The sequence below is a fragment of the Nylanderia fulva genome, unplaced genomic scaffold (assembly GCF_048542155.1).
Source record: "Nylanderia fulva isolate GAGA-0341 unplaced genomic scaffold, ASM4854215v1 Scaffold11, whole genome shotgun sequence".
NCBI classification, from domain to species: Eukaryota; Metazoa; Arthropoda; class Insecta; order Hymenoptera; family Formicidae; genus Nylanderia; species Nylanderia fulva.
Genome location: NW_028189302.1, coordinates 5,334,101 through 5,357,193, shown reverse-complemented (window position 1 = coordinate 5,357,193; position 23,093 = coordinate 5,334,101). Strand labels below are relative to the sequence as shown.

Genomic DNA, 23,093 nt, shown 5'->3' with positions numbered 1-23,093 from the left:
AAAGTTCAATTCTAGAGGAAAAAAAGAGAGGGAAAAAATGAAATCAGCTTCTATAATTAATCGAATTTTGCTCTTGTTATTTTTAGCAGAAGAATTTTATGTATAAACATTTACCCACCTTGGAATCAGTACAAAAATTAAGCATTTGTTCTCCTTTTGAATAAACACTGAAATTTATTTGCATATTAATATTCAAAAAATAACCAAAAAATTTATTCTCCTTTCGAATAAATACTGGAATTTATTTGCATATTTAATATTAAAAAAAAAAATAACCAAAAAATTAAAAATAAAAAATTGATTCTCCTTTCGAATAAATACTGGAATTTATTTGCATATTTAATATTAAAAAAAAAAAATAAAAAATTAAGAAAGAAAAATGTCCTCCCTTGGAAAAAACCCTATGAATGCCCTCTCACATTGAATACCCTCCACCGACGTAAGATCATACTCCGCGTTACGGTGTGGTGGATCCGAAACACAGGGGGTTGCGGGATGACATGCCGTCGGTCGAAAAAAGGGTGAGGACCCCGCCGCGCCGGGGCGTGGACTCTCTTTCTCTGTCTCCTAAATTACACCTCACGTGCCGGTCGTGTGGCTCGTCAGTCGTGCCGTGCGAGCGACTGTCGAACGTCAGGCGCGCCGGTCTCCCGTTCGTGTGGCTTTAATACCGCGCGCATAATGTCGTATTCCGGTGAGTCATGTGCGAGAAATCGCCGTTGCGGAACGCAACGGAGCGCGACGGCACGCGCGGCCCCGACGACGATTCTCTCCTCCTTCGCACGTCGACTGCGTTCGCCCTGTCCTCCTCCTCGCGATGCATCTTCTTCGCCCTCGCTCGAGCATGTCGAATGCATTTCCGCGGCCAAATTCGACGGAATCTCTCATTTTTCTTTTTCACCGACTCTCGATTCGTTTAATCCTGCTCCTTCGCGATCAAAATTGATTTTCTCCGGGCGACGTTACAGATTCGAGGTGCTAGTTATCGTCTTCTAGAAAGAAATTATGTAACGAATTTTATATTGATATTAAACTGACGAGATCTGCAGACTCCTTGGGAGATATAATCGATCGATTATTGATAGATGTTTATAATAAGCGTTAGATTTTTTTAGAAATAATTACGCGAGAGACAAATTAGTTAACACTTTTCTTCTTCTTTTCCTGATAATTAATTTTAAAATTATTATCTGCATTTTTTATTAACAACCTATCGTATATGCTCCTTAATGAAAGACTACATTAAAATGATAAGTATACAATTTAAATCAACTTTTCTTTTACCTTTTCAGTTAGCGTAAAATTCTATGTCGCAATTATACAGGATGTCCCAGAACTGGCGGAAAAGTTTTTGATGGCAGATTTCTGGTATCATTCGGAGACGATTTTTCCTCAGCGAAGATGTCGAGACACCAATCATTTTCGAATTATAAGTTGTTGAAAATAAAGGCTTTTTTGAAAACTAAGTCTTGTGGAAATAAAATATTAACAGAACTACATTCTTCAGATAATTTTAAGTAGAGTTTGCTTTAATGGAATTTTAATATAATTGTTTAGTTATAAAGATACATAATAACAAAAATTGAGAACATGCTAAAAAAATGATGGTCTCCCTCAACATTTTCACTAAGGAAAAATCGTCTCCAAATGATAGCAGAAATCTGCCATTAAAAACTTTTCCGCCAGTTCTGGGACACCCTGTATACTCTGCTGTTAATCGTTAACCGGTCAGCCGAATCGAATCGAAATGTCAATCGGTTTGCAATCTTTATAAAGTGCAGAAGGTTACGGCTATCCGTTCGTTAGAAGGATTTTTTTGAGAAAATTTTCTCGGTTAACCGTATATGTACGCCATGGCAACGTGACTGGACGAAATTACGTAGCCGTTGTTCTACGTTTAGAATTTATCGTATATAACGGGAAGATGATGACCATACGATTATCGTAAGTATCATCTGCCATCTCTCTCCCTCTCTCTTTTTGTGCGACGTCTGGTCTCGCGACCGAGGTATTGTTGGCTCACAATTTACATTCTTACACCCACGCTAATGTTACGTATGCAAACATCGATTTGATGCTAATCGTTCGAATAACGAGTCAACGCCGATCTTTCCCCCTGCGCGAGAAGAAAACGAAAGAGAGAGAAAAAGAGACTCGAGACACCAAAGAAAGTCGACACCACTTATTACGCGAAATTCCCTTAATTCCCATAAGGTAAATTTAAATGGATATTCGGTTTCGATATATTACAGTGTAAAGAAAAAAGATTTATCATGTCTAGCAGTACATCCGGCAGAGATTGTTTATACGCATAGTATCAAGACTGACGTGAAAGATATGAGTTGAGATAAATTAGATAAAACAAGCAATTAATTAGACCGAGATGATGGACGAGGTCTCCATTTGATATTCACTCTCGGAAAGGAAAATAACGAGATCGACGTAATCGTAAACACGTTAAAGGCGACGGATTGAACGCAGTTACGACGAGAGAACGTTGCTCGTCCCGATTATATATCTGTCTATAAAAGATAACTATCATAAAAGACCGACGATAACTAAATAGAAATCCCTAATGGTGCTGCGGCACGGTACTCGAGCATTCGCGTACACCAGGTACCAATACCGAGGTACCCGCAGGTACTCGACCGTACGAGAGCCGATTCCAGATAACGGTGCTGCCACTTTAGCGTATATATGTTTATACGCGTATATCTATCGAAATAATAACGACGTTTTATACATATAGCAACCATTGTACGGGCCTAGCGTCCAATCAGGAAGCAGACAAGAGATTTATTTGCGGTCGCGATAATGGCCATCAGATTTATCCTCAGGTACCGCTTTCGCGCGCATCACAGCACCTACATTTTCCCAATTTTTCTGTCATTTACGCGCCGACCGCGAAAACAGTGGAGAGAAACTGGCAAATTTCAATCTCCATATTCGATTTCTCTTTTATAAAGCGATGATAAGTCGCGCCTCTCTAAACTCTTCCATTTCATTTCATTAATCAGGGTGTCCAGCAGACTCGATGAAAAAAATTCCCTCATTTTTTCAGATTTTCCAAGAGCAGACATTTATCTTTTCCCTGACTCTTTAGTATTATTTTTTCCAAATATATATCATCTATATGATAAATCAATTAAATGTTAAATCATGAAATTCTTGAGAAATTTTTGTCAATAATAAAAAGGTTCATATTTAAATAATCACCTTTTTTATTTATGTTATATCAAATTCTTTAGTTTTGTCTCTCTCAAACACATTGAAATAAAATAGCACGACGATGAAAATATAAATTTATATTTATTTAATAAAAATTTTCAATTATTGAGACAAATGTAGAATAATGTGAAAAAATCCAGATAAATAGTAAAATGTCCTGACTTTTCCCTGACAATGTTTTCCAGATTTTCCTGACCGCTAGACACCCTGTGAACTCTAAACTCTTCGATTTAATTTAATTAATTCCGCGGGAAGAAATTACTTGCGCATCTAGTTATGTCAGAAAATAATACTTCCTAGTAGCTCAGGTAATTACATCGTCTCTTGTCGTTTAAGAAATTAATATAAATGCATGCTAGCTTCCCGCGTCGAAGGCTATCTCGATATAACGCTTCGTAAATTGTCCAATTTATAGCAGCACCGAACTTTATGATGCAGCTGATACTGCGGCAAAATCATGCAGAGCGAGAATTACAGTCGCATCTGCTTCCGTTATTATATACAAACGCATCCAATGTTTTTAATGCATCCGATGTATTTCGACAAATTATCGAAGGGTAAAGAATCGTTCTATATAGAAAAGAAATCGACACACAAAATACACCAAAACGATGAAATGAATTTCCACACTCCCTTATTTTCTTTACCGCACAATAAATATTCTTTTACATTGAATATTGCATTTAAAGATCAGATTAAAATAAAAAACATTACTCTCTATACTTGCACTAAGCAGAAACTAATTAAAAAATTATAATATTTTCAAGTATAATATTAAAAAAAAGAAATAAAATACACTGTAACAAAATAATTTCTTAATAATGACGCATCTATTTCGTTTACGCACGACCGATAATATTTCTTTAATAACAATGCAATTTGAAGTCGCCGCTCTTTGATTCGTCGCGATCGCGATGTAGTCGTGGGTAACGAGCCGTGGAGGCACAAAAAAGAAGAGGGTAACCCGATGGAAGCGCCCTGTTTACAGTCTGCCCATGTAGATATACCAACGAACCTCATGCATTTCGACCGTTGCACAGCCTGAAGAGTAGTACTCTCTCTCTCTCTTAGCGGATAGTTATCTATGAAATCTCCCGCCAAAAAGGTGTACGGCGACTCGCCAAGCGTGAAGACGATCTCAAACAAAGAGAAACCGCATCAAATATAGTAACGCCTTGATATCTATTTAAAGTGTCCACGGGAGTGTGTAGATCTGTTAATTATTATTATTAAGCGAGGGTAATAAGTGGTCTCTAAAATATAATAAACTATAGAGATACACAGGGTAATTTGGAAAAATTTTGTTTTTAAGAGTTTCTCTGATTAATATCTGCCACAATAAAATATAAAATATGTTCGATTAATTTTACTATGTACATATTAATATTTTTTATTGTGGTAAAATTATAAAATTCTTCCAATACCATAATGTCCCGTGATTATCATGGATAAATTCTAAGAGAAAATTGTCTCCGTGTAATTGAAAATCTCCGCTTGGAAAATAAATTCGCTATGCATCTATTAAATCAATTATAATCGCACATTTTAAAATATAATGTCGACTTTAATATAATAAGCACTATCTCTGTGTATATATTTTTTTTCAAAGTGCAAGTAACGTATACAGTAAATTGAATATCGAATTGGCAATTCATCCACGAGCTAACGGCGAGATTCAAGTGATCAGGCAGAAATTATAATACATTATCTGCTATACAGCCTATACAGATCGAGAAACATTAATGCTTCTTACATCCGGTAGTCCAGTAATATTGAACATTTAAGGACGTCGACTTCGGAGAGATTATGCTCGCGAAACTCCGTTAACCGTAACTTCAGATGAATCGTTAATCTTGAAACAGGCGGCAACTATAACGCCGCTATTAGACGCACAATCGTACATGTATATGTATATACTTGGTGTGTAATCCCCGTTATATCTTTAAACCAACCGTTACTTACTTGATATCTCTATATGTGCGCTAATTAAAGGAAGAAAAATATACACCTCTCCGTCATTTACAAGATACATACATATTATCATATTCCTCAGATATGCGATCGAGATCAACATTTCTTTCTAACTTTTCGAAATTAAGTTGTCTGTAAAATTAATTTTCACTCTGTCGTTGATTAAACCGCCAAACATACACTGAGAACAAAATTATTAAATTAATAAATATTTATTGTAATATATTCAAATAAATTATTTATTTGAAATAAATATTTATCTTGAAAATAATTTCTTATATTAAATAAATATTTTTTCATATCAAATCAATATTATTAGTTTCAAATAAATAATTTATAAGGCAGTGTTGAACTAAATATACAATTATTTTCAGTGTAGATTACCCTGAGAAAAGAAATTATTAAATTTTAATAAATATTAATTTTAATATTCCCAAATAAATCATTTAATTGAAACAAATAAATATTTATGTGAAAAAAGATTTTTTGTATATTAAATAAATATTTTTTCACACATCGAATCAATATTAAATATACAATTTTTTCAGTGTATACGTTACAGCTTTCCACGATGCTACATTATAGCACATACGATGACAAGAGAATCGGCCATTGTCTCTCTCGGGAAGAAAAGGCGAAACTATTACTATATTTCCGCGGTTTACTCTTCGCGCTTTAACGACGAGCAGCGTGCCAAATTGAGCCGTGCTAAATCGGCTATCGTAGCCTATCCGTGGCGCGTGGCCCGACCGGCAGAAATTAGTTACGCAGAAATTAGACACGCACACCCCGGGAGAGACAGAGAGAGAGAAAGAGGCTGTCAAAAGGACGAGCGAAAGAGAGACGATTCTCTTTCGAGACGGTCAGTGCCGAGGGAGCGATCGCGTCAACCAGAGCCACACTCGAGAGGTGGATCAATTTCAATATGATATACTCGGCCATGTTTAATGAGCCGTAAATTGGTTCGGCCCACTGCGGATAGCAGGAGTACACCCTTCGCTGGGGCTCGTCATCATTCAATTTTCCGTAACACGAGCGGCTGGAATAGAGGGAGACAGAGTTTTTATTGTTTTCTCTTTTTTTCCCGACCGTGTGCGATTATTGAAAAATAATCCTCGATCCATTTTTTCGATCACCGCATAATTTATGAGAAGCTCCGAGTGAAATTTTATGGAGATATGCGGCACATTTATAAAAGCTGATGACCGTCATCGAGAATTTCGGGGCTAATTTGTTGAGAAATATATTGATAATTTTGTACAATATTTTCGTACGGGTTTTCACTTATCATGCGACGTCGTATCGGCAATCGGCTAAGTCCTAATTAATCAGAATGTCTATCTTCACGCATACGTGCGCCCACCTTGCGGTCAATTATGCCGCACGAGATAATTTTAATTTACGCCTGACCTTATCCCTCTTCCTGCGCATATTTCTGCATGTAAAGACGGTATACTTAAGTATAATTAACACGAGTGATAAAATAATTCTTTACATATATTTCGCGATAAACGTACACGCGTATGTATATGCGTGTGTATCTATCCGTTAATAGATTTAACAATAATGTCACCCACGATTGATTGATGATTCGCGTATATCTACGGAGAATTCTAAAATCATCGAGTAATGGGTAAAATGGATCGACGCGCTCGTCGGCCGTAAATGATTATGAATCGACGCCCGATTCAAGACGACCACGAATGAGGCACAAATTGGAGTCTCCTCGCGGATTCTATTCGCCTCTTCTCCTTTTTTTCGCGAACGCGAGCGGCAGAATGACGAGGCAGGTGTCAGAACGAACGCGCGCGGCCACTTCCTCGGTGGCGATGTTGTCGGCAACATCTGGCCAGCCGTTATCCACGGACCGGGATAACGTTGTTGGTCCTATGATTCTCCGATTAACGCCGTGCCTCCCCTTCTTCGCGTGCCCTAATCCTCTTTCTCTCGCGAGCGCGAGATGATACCACCGTGTGTATCTCTGTGATTGCACCGCGGATTTCTATCCGCGAAACGCGATGCGCCTAATCGACGCTGACTTGCAATTAATTCGGTGCGTTTTGTGTAGAAAGTCCAATTTAATAAATTGCGCCGAGCGCAGCCGCAATTTAATGGATCCCGCGAAATGTCAAAGCGCGCACGACGATAATGAAGATTGTGGAGATCGCTTCTTCCTTCGCACTCGCTACGACGGATATTAATTTAGAAGACATTCTTCTATAAGGAAAGGACAAACCAAATCTAGAAACTAGCCATGTCTACGTCTTGTAGAAAATACATCAATAACATTTATCTCTTTTGAATTTTGAAATCATATTTTGATGCTCCTATTTCAGGGTGTCCAGCAGACTCCATGAAAAAAATTCCCTGATTTTTTCAGATTTTCCAAGACCAGAAATTCATTTTTTCACTTTTACTTTTTAGTATTTTCCAAATATATAATTTGCATATATCTATATGATATCCATTAAATTGCGCCGAGCGCAGGCGCAATTTAATGGATCCCGCGAAATGTCAAAGCGCGACGATAATGAAGATTGTGGAGATCGGTTCTTCCTTCGCACTCGCTACGACGGATATTAATTTAGAAGACACTTCTATAAGGAAAGGACAAATCTAGAAACTAGCCATGTCTACGTCTTGTAGAAAATACATCAATAACATGTATCTCTTTTAAATTTTGAAATCATATTTTGATGCTCCTATTTCAGGGTGTCCAGCAGACTCCATGAAAAAAATTCCCTGACTTTTTCAGATTTTCCAAGACCAGAAATTCATTTTTTCACTTTTACTTTTTAGTATTTTCCAAATATATAATTTGCATATATCTATATGATAACTTATATTTATTTAATAAAAAATTTCACATTATTGAGACAGATGTAGAATAATGTGAAAAAATCCAGATAAATAGTAAAATTCCCTGACATACCCGGTTTTCCCTGACCGCTAGACACCCTGTACGTCTATTTTATTTTACACTCTCATATATTGCATTATTTAATTTTTTTAAACAGTCTTAATAGCAATAAGCTTCCATTAAAATAAGATTAAAAAAGATCCCCAAACCTACATGTTCTGGCAGATACATCAATTTTCTTTCGAGTCATCCTATTAAGTACAAAATTAATACGATTTACAATTTAGTAGACCATGCAATTTTACTTTCTAACGAACAATTTCATAATACGAATATTGAGATTGTAAAGAACATTTTAATTAATAATTGTTTTCCGGATCATATTATTAATAAGTATGTAAATAAAAGAATTAATGTACTGAAGAACAACAGGAATGGTAACGGTCACAATGCGGATAATAACGACAGTTTGAGTAACGATTTAGATAATAACGTTAATGTGAATTCGGCTCAAGATAAGAATTATGTAATTCCACTCCCATACGTTAAAGACGTTAGCGACAGTATTAAAAAGTCACTTAATAGTGCTAACATAAATGTCGTTTATAGTTTGCCAAAAAAGTTGAATAGGCTGATAAAACGAGGTAAAGATTTAATAACTAATGATATTAAAACGAATGTAGTTTACAAGATTAACTGTGAAAATTGTAATGCATCATACATTGGACAAACAAAAAGACATTTATGCACTAGAGTGAAGGAACATGCCAGCAATATTAAATTACATGAGTCTAATTATTCGGTTTTGAGCAAACACAGATGTGATTTTGGGCATAACTTTGATTGGAAATCACCGACAATTTTACATAACGAGAAACATGTAAGAAAGAGAGAGATTGCTGAAATGTTCTTCATAAAGAAGCATGGCAATACAGTTAACCTACAGAAAGACACCGAGAATTTGACAAACATTTACGACAAAATAATAAAGATTGTTTAGTGGCGCGTTTCAAGTTTAGTCGTTGACGAAACATCATAACGATGGGACGTGTTCCTCTTTTAATTTTTAACTTTTAACATCATAACGATGGGACGTGTTCCTCTTTTAACGTTTAACTTTCGATTTCAAATAACACCGGTGTGATGTTATGTTAACCTCGGTTTAATTGATGGTATGTTTATAAAATTTATACTTATTTTATTAATTTAACACTTAAATGAGTTTTCGTATGTTAAAAAATATTGTGTAACATTATGTTGTAGAAATTTCACTTGAAAAGGACCACAACCAAATGGTCGAAACGTCGTGAAATAATCAAATGAAGTTGCTAGTTACGTCGTGGTCAGGTCGTTTAGGCTTGTTTTCACCATTAGCGACAAATATTAATTTTGATTGATATTAATTTTAATTGATTAAAAAAGATGTTAAAATAGAATAATGACAATATCCAAAAGACAATTAATTCATAACAGAAATGCATATAATAAATTTCATAAATATTCCGATATAACACCCACATATTTGGTGTACATGTATTATATACAAAAAAAGAAGCTAAATAAAATGTGTCCCATCGGTAGAGAAATAGAGAATTATTTGCGATAAATGACACTTGGCTCGCTCGCCAAGATAAACAATAATCAAGGAGGCAAATTGTCCTTCCGCTCGCGATGTCAACTCGACTGATGTAACCTACGACGCGATCTCGCCCACTTTGCTTTCACGTCCGATCATTCTCGACGTCGCCTTCCGTGTGGCTTCTTGAAAACGGATCATCGAAAAGGAGGCACTTATATCGGCGGGGTCTCTCGCCTGCTCGCCGATTTGAACCGGCAATAAAATACGCGGGTATTTACATAGGACCCCCATGCGGTCCGCGCATGAATACGTAAATGTAAATAAACAAAGTGAAAAAGCGACGCGGCCGATTTGCATGCGTGCACCGGCTACCGTTGCCGTTGCTTCGTCGCTTTTTTACCTGGCCGGTTCGCCGTAGCCCCGGGGCACGCCGTAACCCGTGTTTACGAAGGGAGACCAGGGAGACGAGCACGAAAGAAGGAATAGGGATTTAAATTAGCGGTGGCCTCGACCTACGTACGCGCGCGCCGCCACTTATGCGTCGGTAGTGGTGATTCGTGATGTAGAAAAGAATGGGAGAGGAGCTATGTCACACCTGCGTATATATACGCTGTGTTTCCAGGTTGTTACCTCCGCGAGGTTCAAACGACGGTTACACGATCGGGATATTATTGTGTGCAATTACTGCGCTATAGTAGGTATACAGAGGAAATTTTCAACACACAATTTACCCGGAAAATATCATCGGGAATTTTATAAGAGATATTCCTCTGGTTAATATTTAGCACGAGAAAAAATAGATTATTATCTATCGCAACAAGATATAAAATATGTTTGATTAATTTTACTATGCATACATATTAAGGGAAATTCTTATAAAATTCTTCCAAATACCATATATTGTTCCATGATTTTAAAATATTAGTGACGCGTAACTATGTATCGAAATTAATGTTAAAAATCGCGTGTGTCCGATTTCGGATGGGATATCTGAAAATGGGGATATTGGAAGAGCTTTCTAATTAATATTTTTACCACTATAAAAAATATTAATATCTACCACAATAAGATATAAAATATGTTCGATTAATTTTACTACTGTATACATATTAATATATTCTTATTGTAATAAATTTTATTGTTCTAAAATTCTTCCAATACTATATTGGATACCCACGATTATCACGATTTTCAGGGTAAATTCTTTCCATGTACTTACATTTATATTCTCACTCGAATATAATTTTCAATGATTAAAAAAATACTATTCAAAAATAAGGATTAAAAAATAGTGACGCGTAAAAAACTTAGGGATCTAAAAATCGCGTGTGTCCAAATTTTGGCAATGTATTGTCGAGGCAAGTTTTGCGGTGACAGCTTGGGTCTCGCGAGATCGTCGGTGGTCTCCGTCGAATCTCTAAGGCTACCGCAAACGCGTGATATCCGTCTCGTGGGGTTCTTTCCTTCTCTCTCCTTCTTTTCCGGTTCTCTTTTATATATATAGTTCCCGGTATATATTCTTACGGAATAGAGAATACTCGACTAACGATTCTCGCCGACGAAGCTTCGTCATGCTTGCAAACTATCCCGCGCGAGCAGCAACAGCTCCCGAGAACGCAGGTGTAAGTCACGGACGCGGGATCTCTCGGCTCTTCTTCGCACAGGGCTGCAACCGGTACCGATGCGAATAGCCTAATCTGTAAGCTAATGACCGTGGTTTGTCGCGCCGCTGGAAAGAAAATTACACCGCCGCATCGCGCCACGCGGTTTTGACACTGATTATTACGGCAGCGCTTGCGGGATGAAAGACGAAGCCTCTGTCGGAAAAATCTCTCTTTCTCTCTCCACTCTTCGACCTTAACACGCGCGATTATCATAGAGGCGATAGATTCTACATCTTGCAAAATCGACACGTAATCAGCGAATATATATATACTCGGCTATAGAATCGGACGTTCAAGAAGTGACATACACGCGCATTTAAGTATATATGCGCGTTGATAATAGAACTGAAAGAGAAGAGACCAAGATTTACCTACAATTACATAGTTCAGCACCGATCGCGATCGCGGCCCTGCTCTTTGTGCAATCCTGGATCTCATCTACGCACGTGTGCGAGCTGTATACAAGGTGTTGTGTTGAGCTCACCGATTGCTCGGTATATCACATGCCGGTGTGCAGTGACTGTCAGTATACGTATACCGCGAGAGCTTGACTTCGACCTCATCTCGGTTACTACCGGTAGTCGAGGTAGAGAAAGGTCGGCAATTGTGTGCCGTTCAACGTACGAACTATTGTGCGTCGTTATATCGCCGAGATGATTCACCCTAAACTCTAAGAGCCGATAAACACGATTGTGAAATAAGCCGCAAATTACATATAACTGTATACACACAATTAATACTGTGCGCATAATTATATTATTAATGTTATATAAAATTGCAGGGTTGGGTAATAACTGGTTAATTAGTTAAAAGTTTAAAAAAAGTTAAGTTAGTAACTTTTAACTTAGCTCAGTTCATTTAAAATGTATTAATTTTTTTTTTCCTAATAAGTTAAATTTTTTATCTCTGAGTGCCATAATTGTTTTTTATAAGTTATAAACGTATTATTTTTAAATTAAAGTATTATATTAATTTTTATGTTCATTTGTCATCAATTGTACTTACCAAAAAATATATTTCTATATAAAAATCAAAATTTTTTGTTATTTGTTATTTTATATTTTAAAAGAATTAACACATAAAATTCTATTGAATTTTTTGTTCATAAAACTTTTAACTTAACTAAATTATATAATTTTATAAGCAACTAACTTTAACTTGTTTTAAAAAAATCATTAACTTACCCAACCCTGTAAAATGGTATGGAGAGTTGTTATATTTTATTTATCATTAAAAATGTAATTATCAGTGTTGTTACTGAGAATTTTTTAAAAATGATTTCTTTCGTATACGAAATTAAATTAAATTCTTACATGAAGTTATTGTTATCTGTTCTTTTTCTCTTTCGTTTTTGTACATGTTCATTATATTGATACAACATTATATTCGAATTTAATGTCAATCATAATGGATAAATCACGACAGTGCGTTAATTAATCTTTCGATACGCGCGTTACACCTGACTTCATAATCTATACTTAAACTTTCGGCGTATAACTTGGTCGGAGAACATTAAGCGGAGATTGCTTACGTAAGTTACTTAACCAGTGAATGATCGTTCGTTCATTAATATTGACGGCTCATTAAAACGCCGAGGTTTCTAATAATTTGCCGCGGCTCGAAATCGATTCGCTTTGCGACACGAGCAGCTAAGGCCGAGCTAACTGTCATATATTCGTCGTATAATTTCGCTCAGATAGAACCTGAATAATTTATCGACCCGACGTTACATATCGTGCACGAGTAATTCGTATTAACGCGCCAATAATTATTATTCAAAAGCAGTCACGCGCAAAAGACACGTGCAGTTTCTATTGAGCATCGCTGAATCCTCAGAGAATGGCATTGCCAGTAAATAAGTAATTATCACTATTACTGGCACGTGTTACGTGTTCGAGTCAACGGTTCGAAGCGCGTTAAGTATCAAGGCATCTGCAATGATGCCGCGAAACGCTGGTGGTCCGAGAATAAAGCATGTGATGGCCTAAAAAGTATGCATCCACTAGCATTAATCTCCGCGTAATATTACCCTTAATTAACATTAATCTGTTCAAATCATTAGTAAGGCATTACAATTTGTGGCAACCATCGCGCAAGAATTAATCTTTTAATACGTCCCGGGATTAAATTATGTATTTTTAAAATTAAAAAGTGTATTCTTGATCGAATCGATCGCATTAATAGAATCCAACCGATTTAGCGGAAAATATATAATTAATATGTGTACTGTATTTACATTTCTATAATTATACTTTACACGTTCCTGAGGGCCGGACATTATCGCTAAACGAGCAGTTGACAGGTGTAATAACTGTCAAACGGTCTGTTAACTGGTCAATAAAATCTAAAAATCGTGGACCCGCCTCTTATTTTAATCGCGCTCTCGTCCCTCGGAACCGCCTATAATGTAGGAAGAGGCTCGGCAAAACTTTTGCGGAAGACGATTTAACGAGGAAGGCAGAAATCGCACGCAGACATAGGCAGCTACAACGATCGAAAGAAAATTCCGCGAGCTTAATCGATCGTATATTACGGACGGACAGGTGATAGGAAGTGGCGTCGATACGTTGACGTAAATCACTATTATTTTACAGGACGTTTATCAGCCTAAAACGTACGCATCCGCGAAAAAAGTCACCACGAAGATTTAGGAGACACGAATTTCCCGGCGTGTCGGATTACAAGTTGTGCGAATAAAGAGGAATGGCTTTTCTTCGTAAATAGACGAACGGTCAGCAGGCACATATCATTTATTCGGAATGCGGAAATCGATGAATATAATAATCAAGAATATAAGCAAATTCAATCTTTTCCCCTCTAAAAGAGACATGTTATTTACGTTTTTTAATTATTTCTTCAGCACTTCAGGGATTATGAATTTGTGTTGCTTTACCTACTTGATATAAAAATGCATGAACGAGATATTTTTTCGTGTGGAAAGGAAACGACGAAAAAGAAGAGAGAGAAGCTACGAGGCAGGTAAAATCTTGGGAAAAACACCGGGCAGTTAATCAAATGTAAATTCGAAAACGATCGCCGCCCACACCGGTTGCCGTTCGTTTTTCTTACAATTAACGACCTGTCGGTAAACAGCCAGAAATTGGCGCGATTCGCGCCGTTTTGCGCCGTGGGTGCAGCTTTGACGAGCCGAGTAAGCGCCACAGTCTAACCTGTAATTAGGGCACCTTGGGTGTGATTCTAATTAAGGGCCTTGGCTCCCCATAAATCTCCAGCTCGTACGAGGGTCATGTTTGGATGAACCCTGAGGAATCGAATCTTAGGATCGTTTAGAAAAGCAAATCCAACGACCACTATATAATGAACATTGTTAAAGACATAAGAACACAGAAAACGATTAGCGTAAGATCAAATCAATAAGGAAATTAATTTTAAAATATTATCAAAAACATTTACAGAGAAATTAATAATTCTCTAAAAAATGTATAAAAATGTATACATTTTTAAAATAAATTTCTTCATTCTTATAAATTTGTTGATAAATTTTAAATCAATTTTTTCTTATATGTATATCACATTGCATAATGAAAACCAACAATTTTCCTTCTTCACGCATATAGGTATATATTCGCTTTTATGGCGTATCGAGAGAACAGGGGAACGAGGAATCAGTTCTGGTCGAATTATTCGTCGCCACCGGCGTGTGTTCTTGCGCAAACGACAAGGCAGCGCAGCCCCCGTTAAGTCGAAAGCTCGGAGGAAAATCGCGCGCGTCCTCGGAATCGGCGCTGTAAGTTGCGGCCGGAGGCAGGTAACCGTACTCATGTTAGCCGAGGCCGCAAACCGCGCCGCGTGTACGCGCGAATAGTCGCGCGAGAGTAAAATCCCGCGTCAGTCAAACGCGCACCATTATGTTGTAAATCATCGGTGATTGTCTGAACTGGAACTCCGACGACGGCGGCGGCAGCGCGAGGATGCGAGTTGGCCGGCTAGTAATAATCAATTTATGCACTTCATCGGCCGCAATAAATTTGTTATTAGCCGCGGCCGCCGTCACCGCCACCGCATTAGTCTATACGGCAGATCGATCCAGGATCGGATGAGAAGAGAAGAAGATCTCGACGAGAGAATAACCAGGGTGTCCAGCAGACTCAATGAAAAAAATTCCCTCACTTTTTAGTGTTATTTTTTCCAAATATATAATTTGCATATATCTATATGATAAATTAATTAAATGTTAAATCATGAAATCTTTGAAATATTTTTGTCAACAATGAAAAGATTCGGAAATTAAAACCAAAATTTAAATCAATTATACAATCTGCATTATTTACGATAATCGAAACAAACATGTCACTATAAACTATTTAAATAATCATCTTTTTATTTATATTACATCCATGTTTTTAGCTTTATCTCTATCAAACACATTGAAATAAAATAACACGACGATGAAAATATAAATTAACGAATCGATTTTTAACAATACAGAAAATTAGCGTGCTGGGAATCAAGGAAAAGTTATATTTATTTAATAAAAAATGTCAAATTATTGAGACAAATGTAGAATAATGTGAAAAAATTCAGATAAATAGTTAAAATTTCCTGACTTTTCCCTGACAATTCCAGATTTATAAAATTCCCTGGACACCCTGACGAGCACTTATTAACTCGTCTAAAAAAAGTAAATAATAAGATGTAAAATTGTTCTCCCATATTTCTCGTCGATTTCTCTGTCCGACCCTGGATCGATCGAATCTCCGCGCGGTACAGAGATCTATAAATAGGTCCCTAGATCACACGAGTCTCGCACACATCGATACAATATCGCGGTGACGCATGCGTTTGTCGCCTTCTTCGCGCGAGATGTAATATCGGGTTTGATGGACAACGCGATGGTGTCGATGGATCGATCGATTGATGATCCTGCGCCCGGCGCAATCACGCACGGGTTTGTTGGATACGAAATCATCGAGAGAGAGAGAGAGACTCATTAGTCTTTGTTATATAATTACATAATGGCAATTTGATTGTTAGGACCTCGTCTCTTGTGGCTAGAAGTCATCGCCGCGTGAATAATGAATACGTATATCTTTTTACCGGAGCCAATGTTATTATTATTTTAACGCATTATCGCGATAATGGAAATATGTCGTTTTCGTGATTTATAATATTTCTAATCTGGTATTAATTTATGCTGCTTACACTCTCGTTCGAGGAGATATCGATTGAAATCTCCAATCCATCATTATTATGATGGTGTGTGACATTGACAGATAAATAATAATTATTTTAAATTACATGTTCGAAATTTTCTCTTAAATTTTTGCGTCGCTTTATGGAACAAAAATGCAATCAATTTGCAATTTACAGATTGATAATTTTTATCTAAAAAAAAAAAATAGAATGCAATTTGATATAAAAAATAAAATTTCCCCGACAATTAACAGCTTGTTGTACAAAAGCCACAAAGAGTTTTCGGTAAATTAAAATCCGCCAGTGGGCGTAAACCCTTGGAATTCATCGGGACACGACCGTTCCTTTCCCTCTTTGGGCAAGCGCGACCGGCTCATTTGGTGCGTATTAGTGGAGGATAATGAACTTTTTGAAGCTGCGTGCCGCCTTTTGCGAGAATGACTCCGAGAATGATTCCCGAAAGGAGAAAATTCCCGAGAGAAGGCGAATGAAATACGCCTGTGGGACGTTCCTCTCTCGTAGGACAGAATCCGCTTATTTTTTCAAAAAAAAAAAAAAAAAACAGACGGGTTAAATGCAGTCGTAAACGTTCTCACGTCAACACGGAGCATTACAAAGCTAAAAATTGTTTGTACCATAAAGCTTGAATTTTCAATAACTTATGTACACCTACATTTTCGTGTGAATGCTAAATGATATATTGTGCGTTCTGAAAAATCGATTGCGCGGCTCCAAATGAAATGTTAAGCCTAATTAAGTGTCATCGTGGCTAGTTTTCACGATATCACTAAAATAGGCACTTTATTAAACTTCAAATAGAATTCGTCAATAAAGATGTTTCTGCTGCACAACCCCTGTTACGCGGTATTGACACGATGCATTTAATCAGCGTCACAAACACGTAAATTACAATGTATAGCCTGATTATCGACGTCATTTGTCATGTATTTACTTGATACTATTTATCGAGCGCGTATACATGTATAAACTACTTATAAACGCGTCTTACGAAACGTCTCGCAATTGCACGACATGATAAAAATCTCTGTTGCAAATGTTGCCATGTAAACTTTGTGAAAATTGATTATATCTTTCGGGACATTTACTTATTTTTTAAAGTAGATACTTTGGGAGATCGTTCTACAAATAAAATAATATAATGTATAATGTATAATAAATATTGATCTACATTAAATCATCGATTATATCTGTGTCATTAAAATTCCGTAAATTTATATCGATATATGTCAAAGAGTATTTTCGTATTTTTCCGTATCTTAAAGTTATTCACACTTTTTCACACCCGGCAATCTTGTAAAGCACGACACGAGATCTGGCAGAAAAATAGAAGCTGACGGCTTCGAATAAACAGAACGACCAATTCAAGCTGCGAGAAAATATTTTGCCAACATCCCGCCTCAAATAATGATACACATGCGTCAGTTACATCATCGTGTATTTTAAGATTCGGATATTTTACACTCTGCGGTAAATTTTTAGTATGCACATATTTTGACACTATTAATAATTCTAGTCAACACTTAATTTCTACCCGGTTCCGTCACCTCGTATCACAACACTCGAGTTTTAACGAAATGGTTGCGCTATCAATTAGTGTCAGTTAGCCGCGTTTATTTTTATGCGCATCAGCATATAATTGAATAAAGACCTATATTAAGAAAGTTTTACCGATATCATTTATAATTTCCACGTGAGTTTTAATAGGTTTTTACTAGACGTGCCAAGCGCTTTCCCTGGTTCGCGTTTGACATCGGCGACCTGGAAAGTTTCGCAAGGAAATGATTTTCGCTTCTATATCTTGCGAAACGTATTGTATTCCATATGCGTACTATATATCCATTAATATAACACCTGTGTTCTCATTGTGCGTATATGATATATTGATAGTTAAAAACGCGTCACGAATCATTTCAGCATTATGCAAGAAAAAATTTTGAATTTCTTTCTTCCAATCTTCTTCTCCTAGTTCCACAATTATTATTAATCGACTAATAGCAATAAATATATAATCAGCAAAAATAATGAACCGGATAGGAGCAAAAATATGAAACTTTGGTGTCGTCTTATCTTTATATCTATATCAGCATCTTGGATTAAAACAAGTATAATCTTTATTAAATTATCTAGAATAACATTCAGATAATTTGGTTTAGAGTCATAAGACATAAAAATACTTGAATAGCATAACTTTAAAAGTTATATCTAGATGAATCGCCATACAATTTTATCTTTCATCCGAACATATTTAAAACATAAAAATCATCCTCATCTTACCTAAAATTTTACAAATTTTTAACAAATTTAAAAATCATCTAAGCACAACACTGATTATCGCGAAAGAAATTAGAATGTCACCGATCGGCAAGAAAGAGAACAAACAAAATCCAATTAGCGCGAGAACGAAAGGGAGGAAAACGCAGCTCTGGACGGCTGCTGCGCATCTCCAATGTGAAGAACGCGACGATCCCGGTCGATCCCGTGACCGTGCGTGCCGCTCTCGTTCGGGGCGCTTTCCTTCTTTTTTTTTTCTCGCCGCGATCGCCTTTTGACTCCGAACGCGACTCCGGGCCCCGAGAGGAGCCCCCAGCGAAGAGAAGACGAAGGAAGACGAGAGGCGTGTCCGGTCGCGCGGCTTCTACAAAGAGATGCCCACTTCCCAGTGGACCCCTTCCACCTCCTTGGGGATCCCCTTCCACGTGGGCCCCGACCGTCTCGTCCGTTTCCCCTACCAGCGGGGCCTGAAGAAAACCGGACGGCATGGTCCAGACCACGAGATCGTCAGGTAAAGTCAGTTTACGCAACGCTTCCGTACACGAAGCATACACGGCGGAAGGTCTCAGACGGAAGCCGGACGTGAAGCCTGACAAACGTAATCTGTGAAGAATCTTCATCTGTCAAAATCATTCCCGAGCGACAAATCGGTTCGCATCGATCGAACGTTGATCGCAGAAATTGGAAAAGGACGATGACAATTGATTGAGGACACCTTTGAGAAATCACACGTCTCTTCGAAGATTATGATATAAGGAGATAGAAAGAGAGAGAGAGACGAGGATCAGGATCATCCGATACGCGCACACACGAGAATGACAACTTACGCGGCCTTCCAGCAATACGATCTCCTGGACTCCGAGGGCTACGGATCGGCCAGTAGCCCGGAATCGAATCCGCGTGGCAATTGGCACCACCAGGAGATCTATCCGCAGCCGCCAAGATCCAGGGGCAGCAGCTGCGGCAGCGTCAGCTCCGTAGACAGTCATCACCAGCAAGAGTATCAAGAGATCGGTAACGCTCCACCAAATGGCAGCCTCCACGTGACCGCTGGCTTCAACTTCGGCGACTTCTACGAGGGCTACTATCAGGAGGGCGGCTGTCGGAACGAGCACCAATCGACGATGAACGTAAACGGCGCCAGGAACGTCAAGGATCATCATCATGCCAAGATGGCCTACAGGATGAACGAGCAGTGCGTGTCTTACGACGACGCAGGCTCCAGGATGATTTTCAACGAAGGCACGAAACAGGAATCGGCGGGATACATTCAAAAACTCGACCACCATCCGGTCGGAATGTTCGCGAATTCCAGAACCGACTTTGGCCAGAGTCAGGAGTCTATGTACGCCGCGAAGAATTACGTGAAAAACGGTATCTATCATCCGCGGAACGAGAGTCATTCCTACACTCCGCGAACCGATGTCCTTTACCTAGGCGCAGCTTATAACGTGCCGAGGAACGAAGCCAACCTGGCGAACGGTCAGCCGAGCAAATGCGATCAGTCGAGGCATCATCAGAGAAACGACGGTCACCACCACGTTCTGCCGGCGGAATACCAAGGACAGAAATCCAAGGAGGTGGTGGCGCAGAAGATGAAGAACAGCACGCCCGGCATCGAGGTGCTGAGGAAGAGGAGACTGGCGGCGAACGCTAGGGAGAGAAGGAGGATGAACAGTCTGAACGACGCTTTTGACAGACTGCGGGACGTTGTGCCCAGTCTGGGCAATGACAGGAAGCTCAGCAAGTTCGAGACGCTGCAAATGGCGCAAACTTATATCGCCGCACTCTACGAGCTGCTGCAGCGCGAATAAACGCGAATTCTCTCCTTGGAAAGGAGATCGAGGGTATTGGTCACCGTTCATGATATTCTTAAAGGAATATTGAATCTGGAGCTTGGAAGCCTCACGAGATAAAATTCACGTTTACAATCGAGATCGACATTATCTTCGTGGGATTCTACGAGGGGTGTTTCCCGTTCCGAGGAGTTCCGGAGAGATGCTAATTGAAAGATCGCTGCTCGAGTCTCTTTGATGGAAAACGAGACCGGTCCTTGACAGAACTTGGACGTTAACCGCAGGTAATGACGAATTATCGGGATATCGAGAACGAGACGGCTCGCTCGCGGAACGAGAATTAACGACGCGAACTGGAAATCGAGTTTGTAACGAGAGACTTCATTAACTTGTAAATGTAAAACTCGACCGTAAACGATGCATAAGCAGAAAAGCACTAAAATACCGGCGTCGTTGACGCGGCTAAGATCTTCAGCGGACTCTCTCGTTACAAACTCGATTGACATGTCAACAAGTTTCGAAAAATCGGCATTTCTTTTTACCATCATTATTGATGTATAAAGTATTATTTTTTAAGATTCAGTATGAACATTCAAAACGGATGAGCTATTATAATATTCTTTAACGAAAAGATAATTCATTTTATCATTACATAACATCTATTTTCGGATTTAACTCTTCTATCAGAGATATAAAGATTAAACATATGTGAATGTTATTTTTTTAAGAATCGAAAGAATTTAATTTAATTTACTGCGATATATATTAAACATATATATATATATATATATATCACATAAATAAATCAAATTAAATGATTCCTTCTATTTTTAAAAAAATATAAGCTTTATCAGCTCTTTGAGATAGTATAAATTAATTTAATGTACAAATGAATTATCTTTGGAAATGATCGGTATATCGCCAGGGATATCAAAACTGACCGATTACGAGGTCGACGGGTAAAAAGCCGCTTTTAATTGCACATGTCGGGCTTAATCGAGCGCGTAAGTTTCGCGTTGCGTGGTAATTCATCGTTGATACTTATCCCGGCATTGCGGTGCATCGTTGCGGGATTCCGGAATATTTTTTTTTTTTCCAATCGATCGTGATAGGATCGAAGAGAAGAGCGGGAAAAAGGCGCGACCGACCGGTCCCAGGAACCTCCTGGAAGAGAGCAACCAGCCAACCAATCTCGAAGATCGCGACCGATCTCGCGATGGCTAGGATATTTCATATCGATATCTCGAATTTATTGACAAATATCGTTCGCGTCGAGGAGATATATTTCGCGCAAAAGTCTTCCCGATAATTATCGCTAACGAGAAATGTCAGTGAACTGTCAGAGAGTACGTAATACATTATACGGGTAGGTCAGGACGCATAAAATGCGATGCGTCGAGAGCAGCTTTGTTTCCAACCCCTCCTTTAAATCCCTCGTCAAGCTAGAACGGCGGGGGCGTATTCGCCTCGAGTTTAATTGTAAATAGGCACACCGTCGTACATTGTCGTCCGCGCGAGGCACACCGTGTAAATGTATCTGATTCAAGGCGCGTCTAACTTATTGCGAGGCTGTATAGGTGATTCTGTACATAGATACGTATACGTTTATTATATATGCGTGCACTGCGGGGGCTGCGATCTCCGCTCGCGCGTACGTGCGCACGTGCGTGATCGTTCATTGATGCCACGAGAGTCGACGATAGGCATCAATTCAGGAGTTCACCCCAAAAGGGCGTATCAATTTTTTTAAGAAAAAAAATTTTTTTTAATTATATATATATATATTTTTTAAGAGAAAAAAGTCTATAAGAGACACAAGTAGAGGAATAATCTTGGAAGATAATTATTAAAAAAAAAAGTTTGTGGAAAATGGAGATAAAAAAATGAATTAATATTTTCTTCTTTTCGAGTGAACTCCAATTTTTCATGTGTTTCGAGAGAAATGCTTTAGCATTATACATACGTCCGCCTCGTGTTACCTGAGTATTCATCTAATAATTTTACTGCTCAATGACAATTATTAGGATAATTTTAGGTAATTGCAAATTATTTCGAAAGAGCGATTGCGGCTCTACTTTAATTATTGCATTAAATGCGAAAAAGATCTCACGCTTAGCGCAACTATACACGTTGATTAGTGAAGTTGAAAAATGAAAGAAAAACGCGGGAGATAAAGTCAGTTCCTCCAGATATTTATTAGGTTCGATGTTGTTTATATATATACCTAGCCGTCAATTGAATAATAATTACAATTATCGCAAATTGCGAATCATTATCTCATCGTCAAAGTGCGTAACGTAAAGATAACAATCAATTGCAAAGATTACGTAATAACAAGCATTAATATCTGGATATATTTATCGAGATGACTAGCGGCACATTATCGAGAGCCAGGGAGCTTAATAATCTGAAATCAGATATAAGTATTCGCGAATCACAATCGGATCTTGGATCGACCGTGGATTTTTCTCTCCGAGACGGGACGCGTGACTGGAATAATCTCATTCGGCCGCGATTCAACTCGCGACGCACCTCTCGCGCAATTAGAG

The 23,093-nt window shown here is 38.2% G+C and overlaps 1 protein-coding gene and 1 long non-coding RNA gene across 2 annotated transcripts in view; one reads left to right on the top strand and one right to left on the bottom strand.

Moving 5' to 3' along the window:
- LOC146724969 (uncharacterized) overlaps positions 1–23,093 on the bottom strand; it is a 154,975-nt gene that overhangs the window by 98,551 nt on the left and 33,331 nt on the right. The gene's annotated exons all lie outside the window — the stretch shown is intronic.
- Positions 19,298–20,678, top strand: LOC114936931 (uncharacterized). The gene has a single exon (XM_029310280.2). The coding sequence runs from the start codon at positions 19,564–19,566 to the stop codon at positions 20,560–20,562; it is 999 nt and encodes a 332-aa protein (XP_029166113.2). The 5' UTR covers positions 19,298–19,563; the 3' UTR covers positions 20,563–20,678.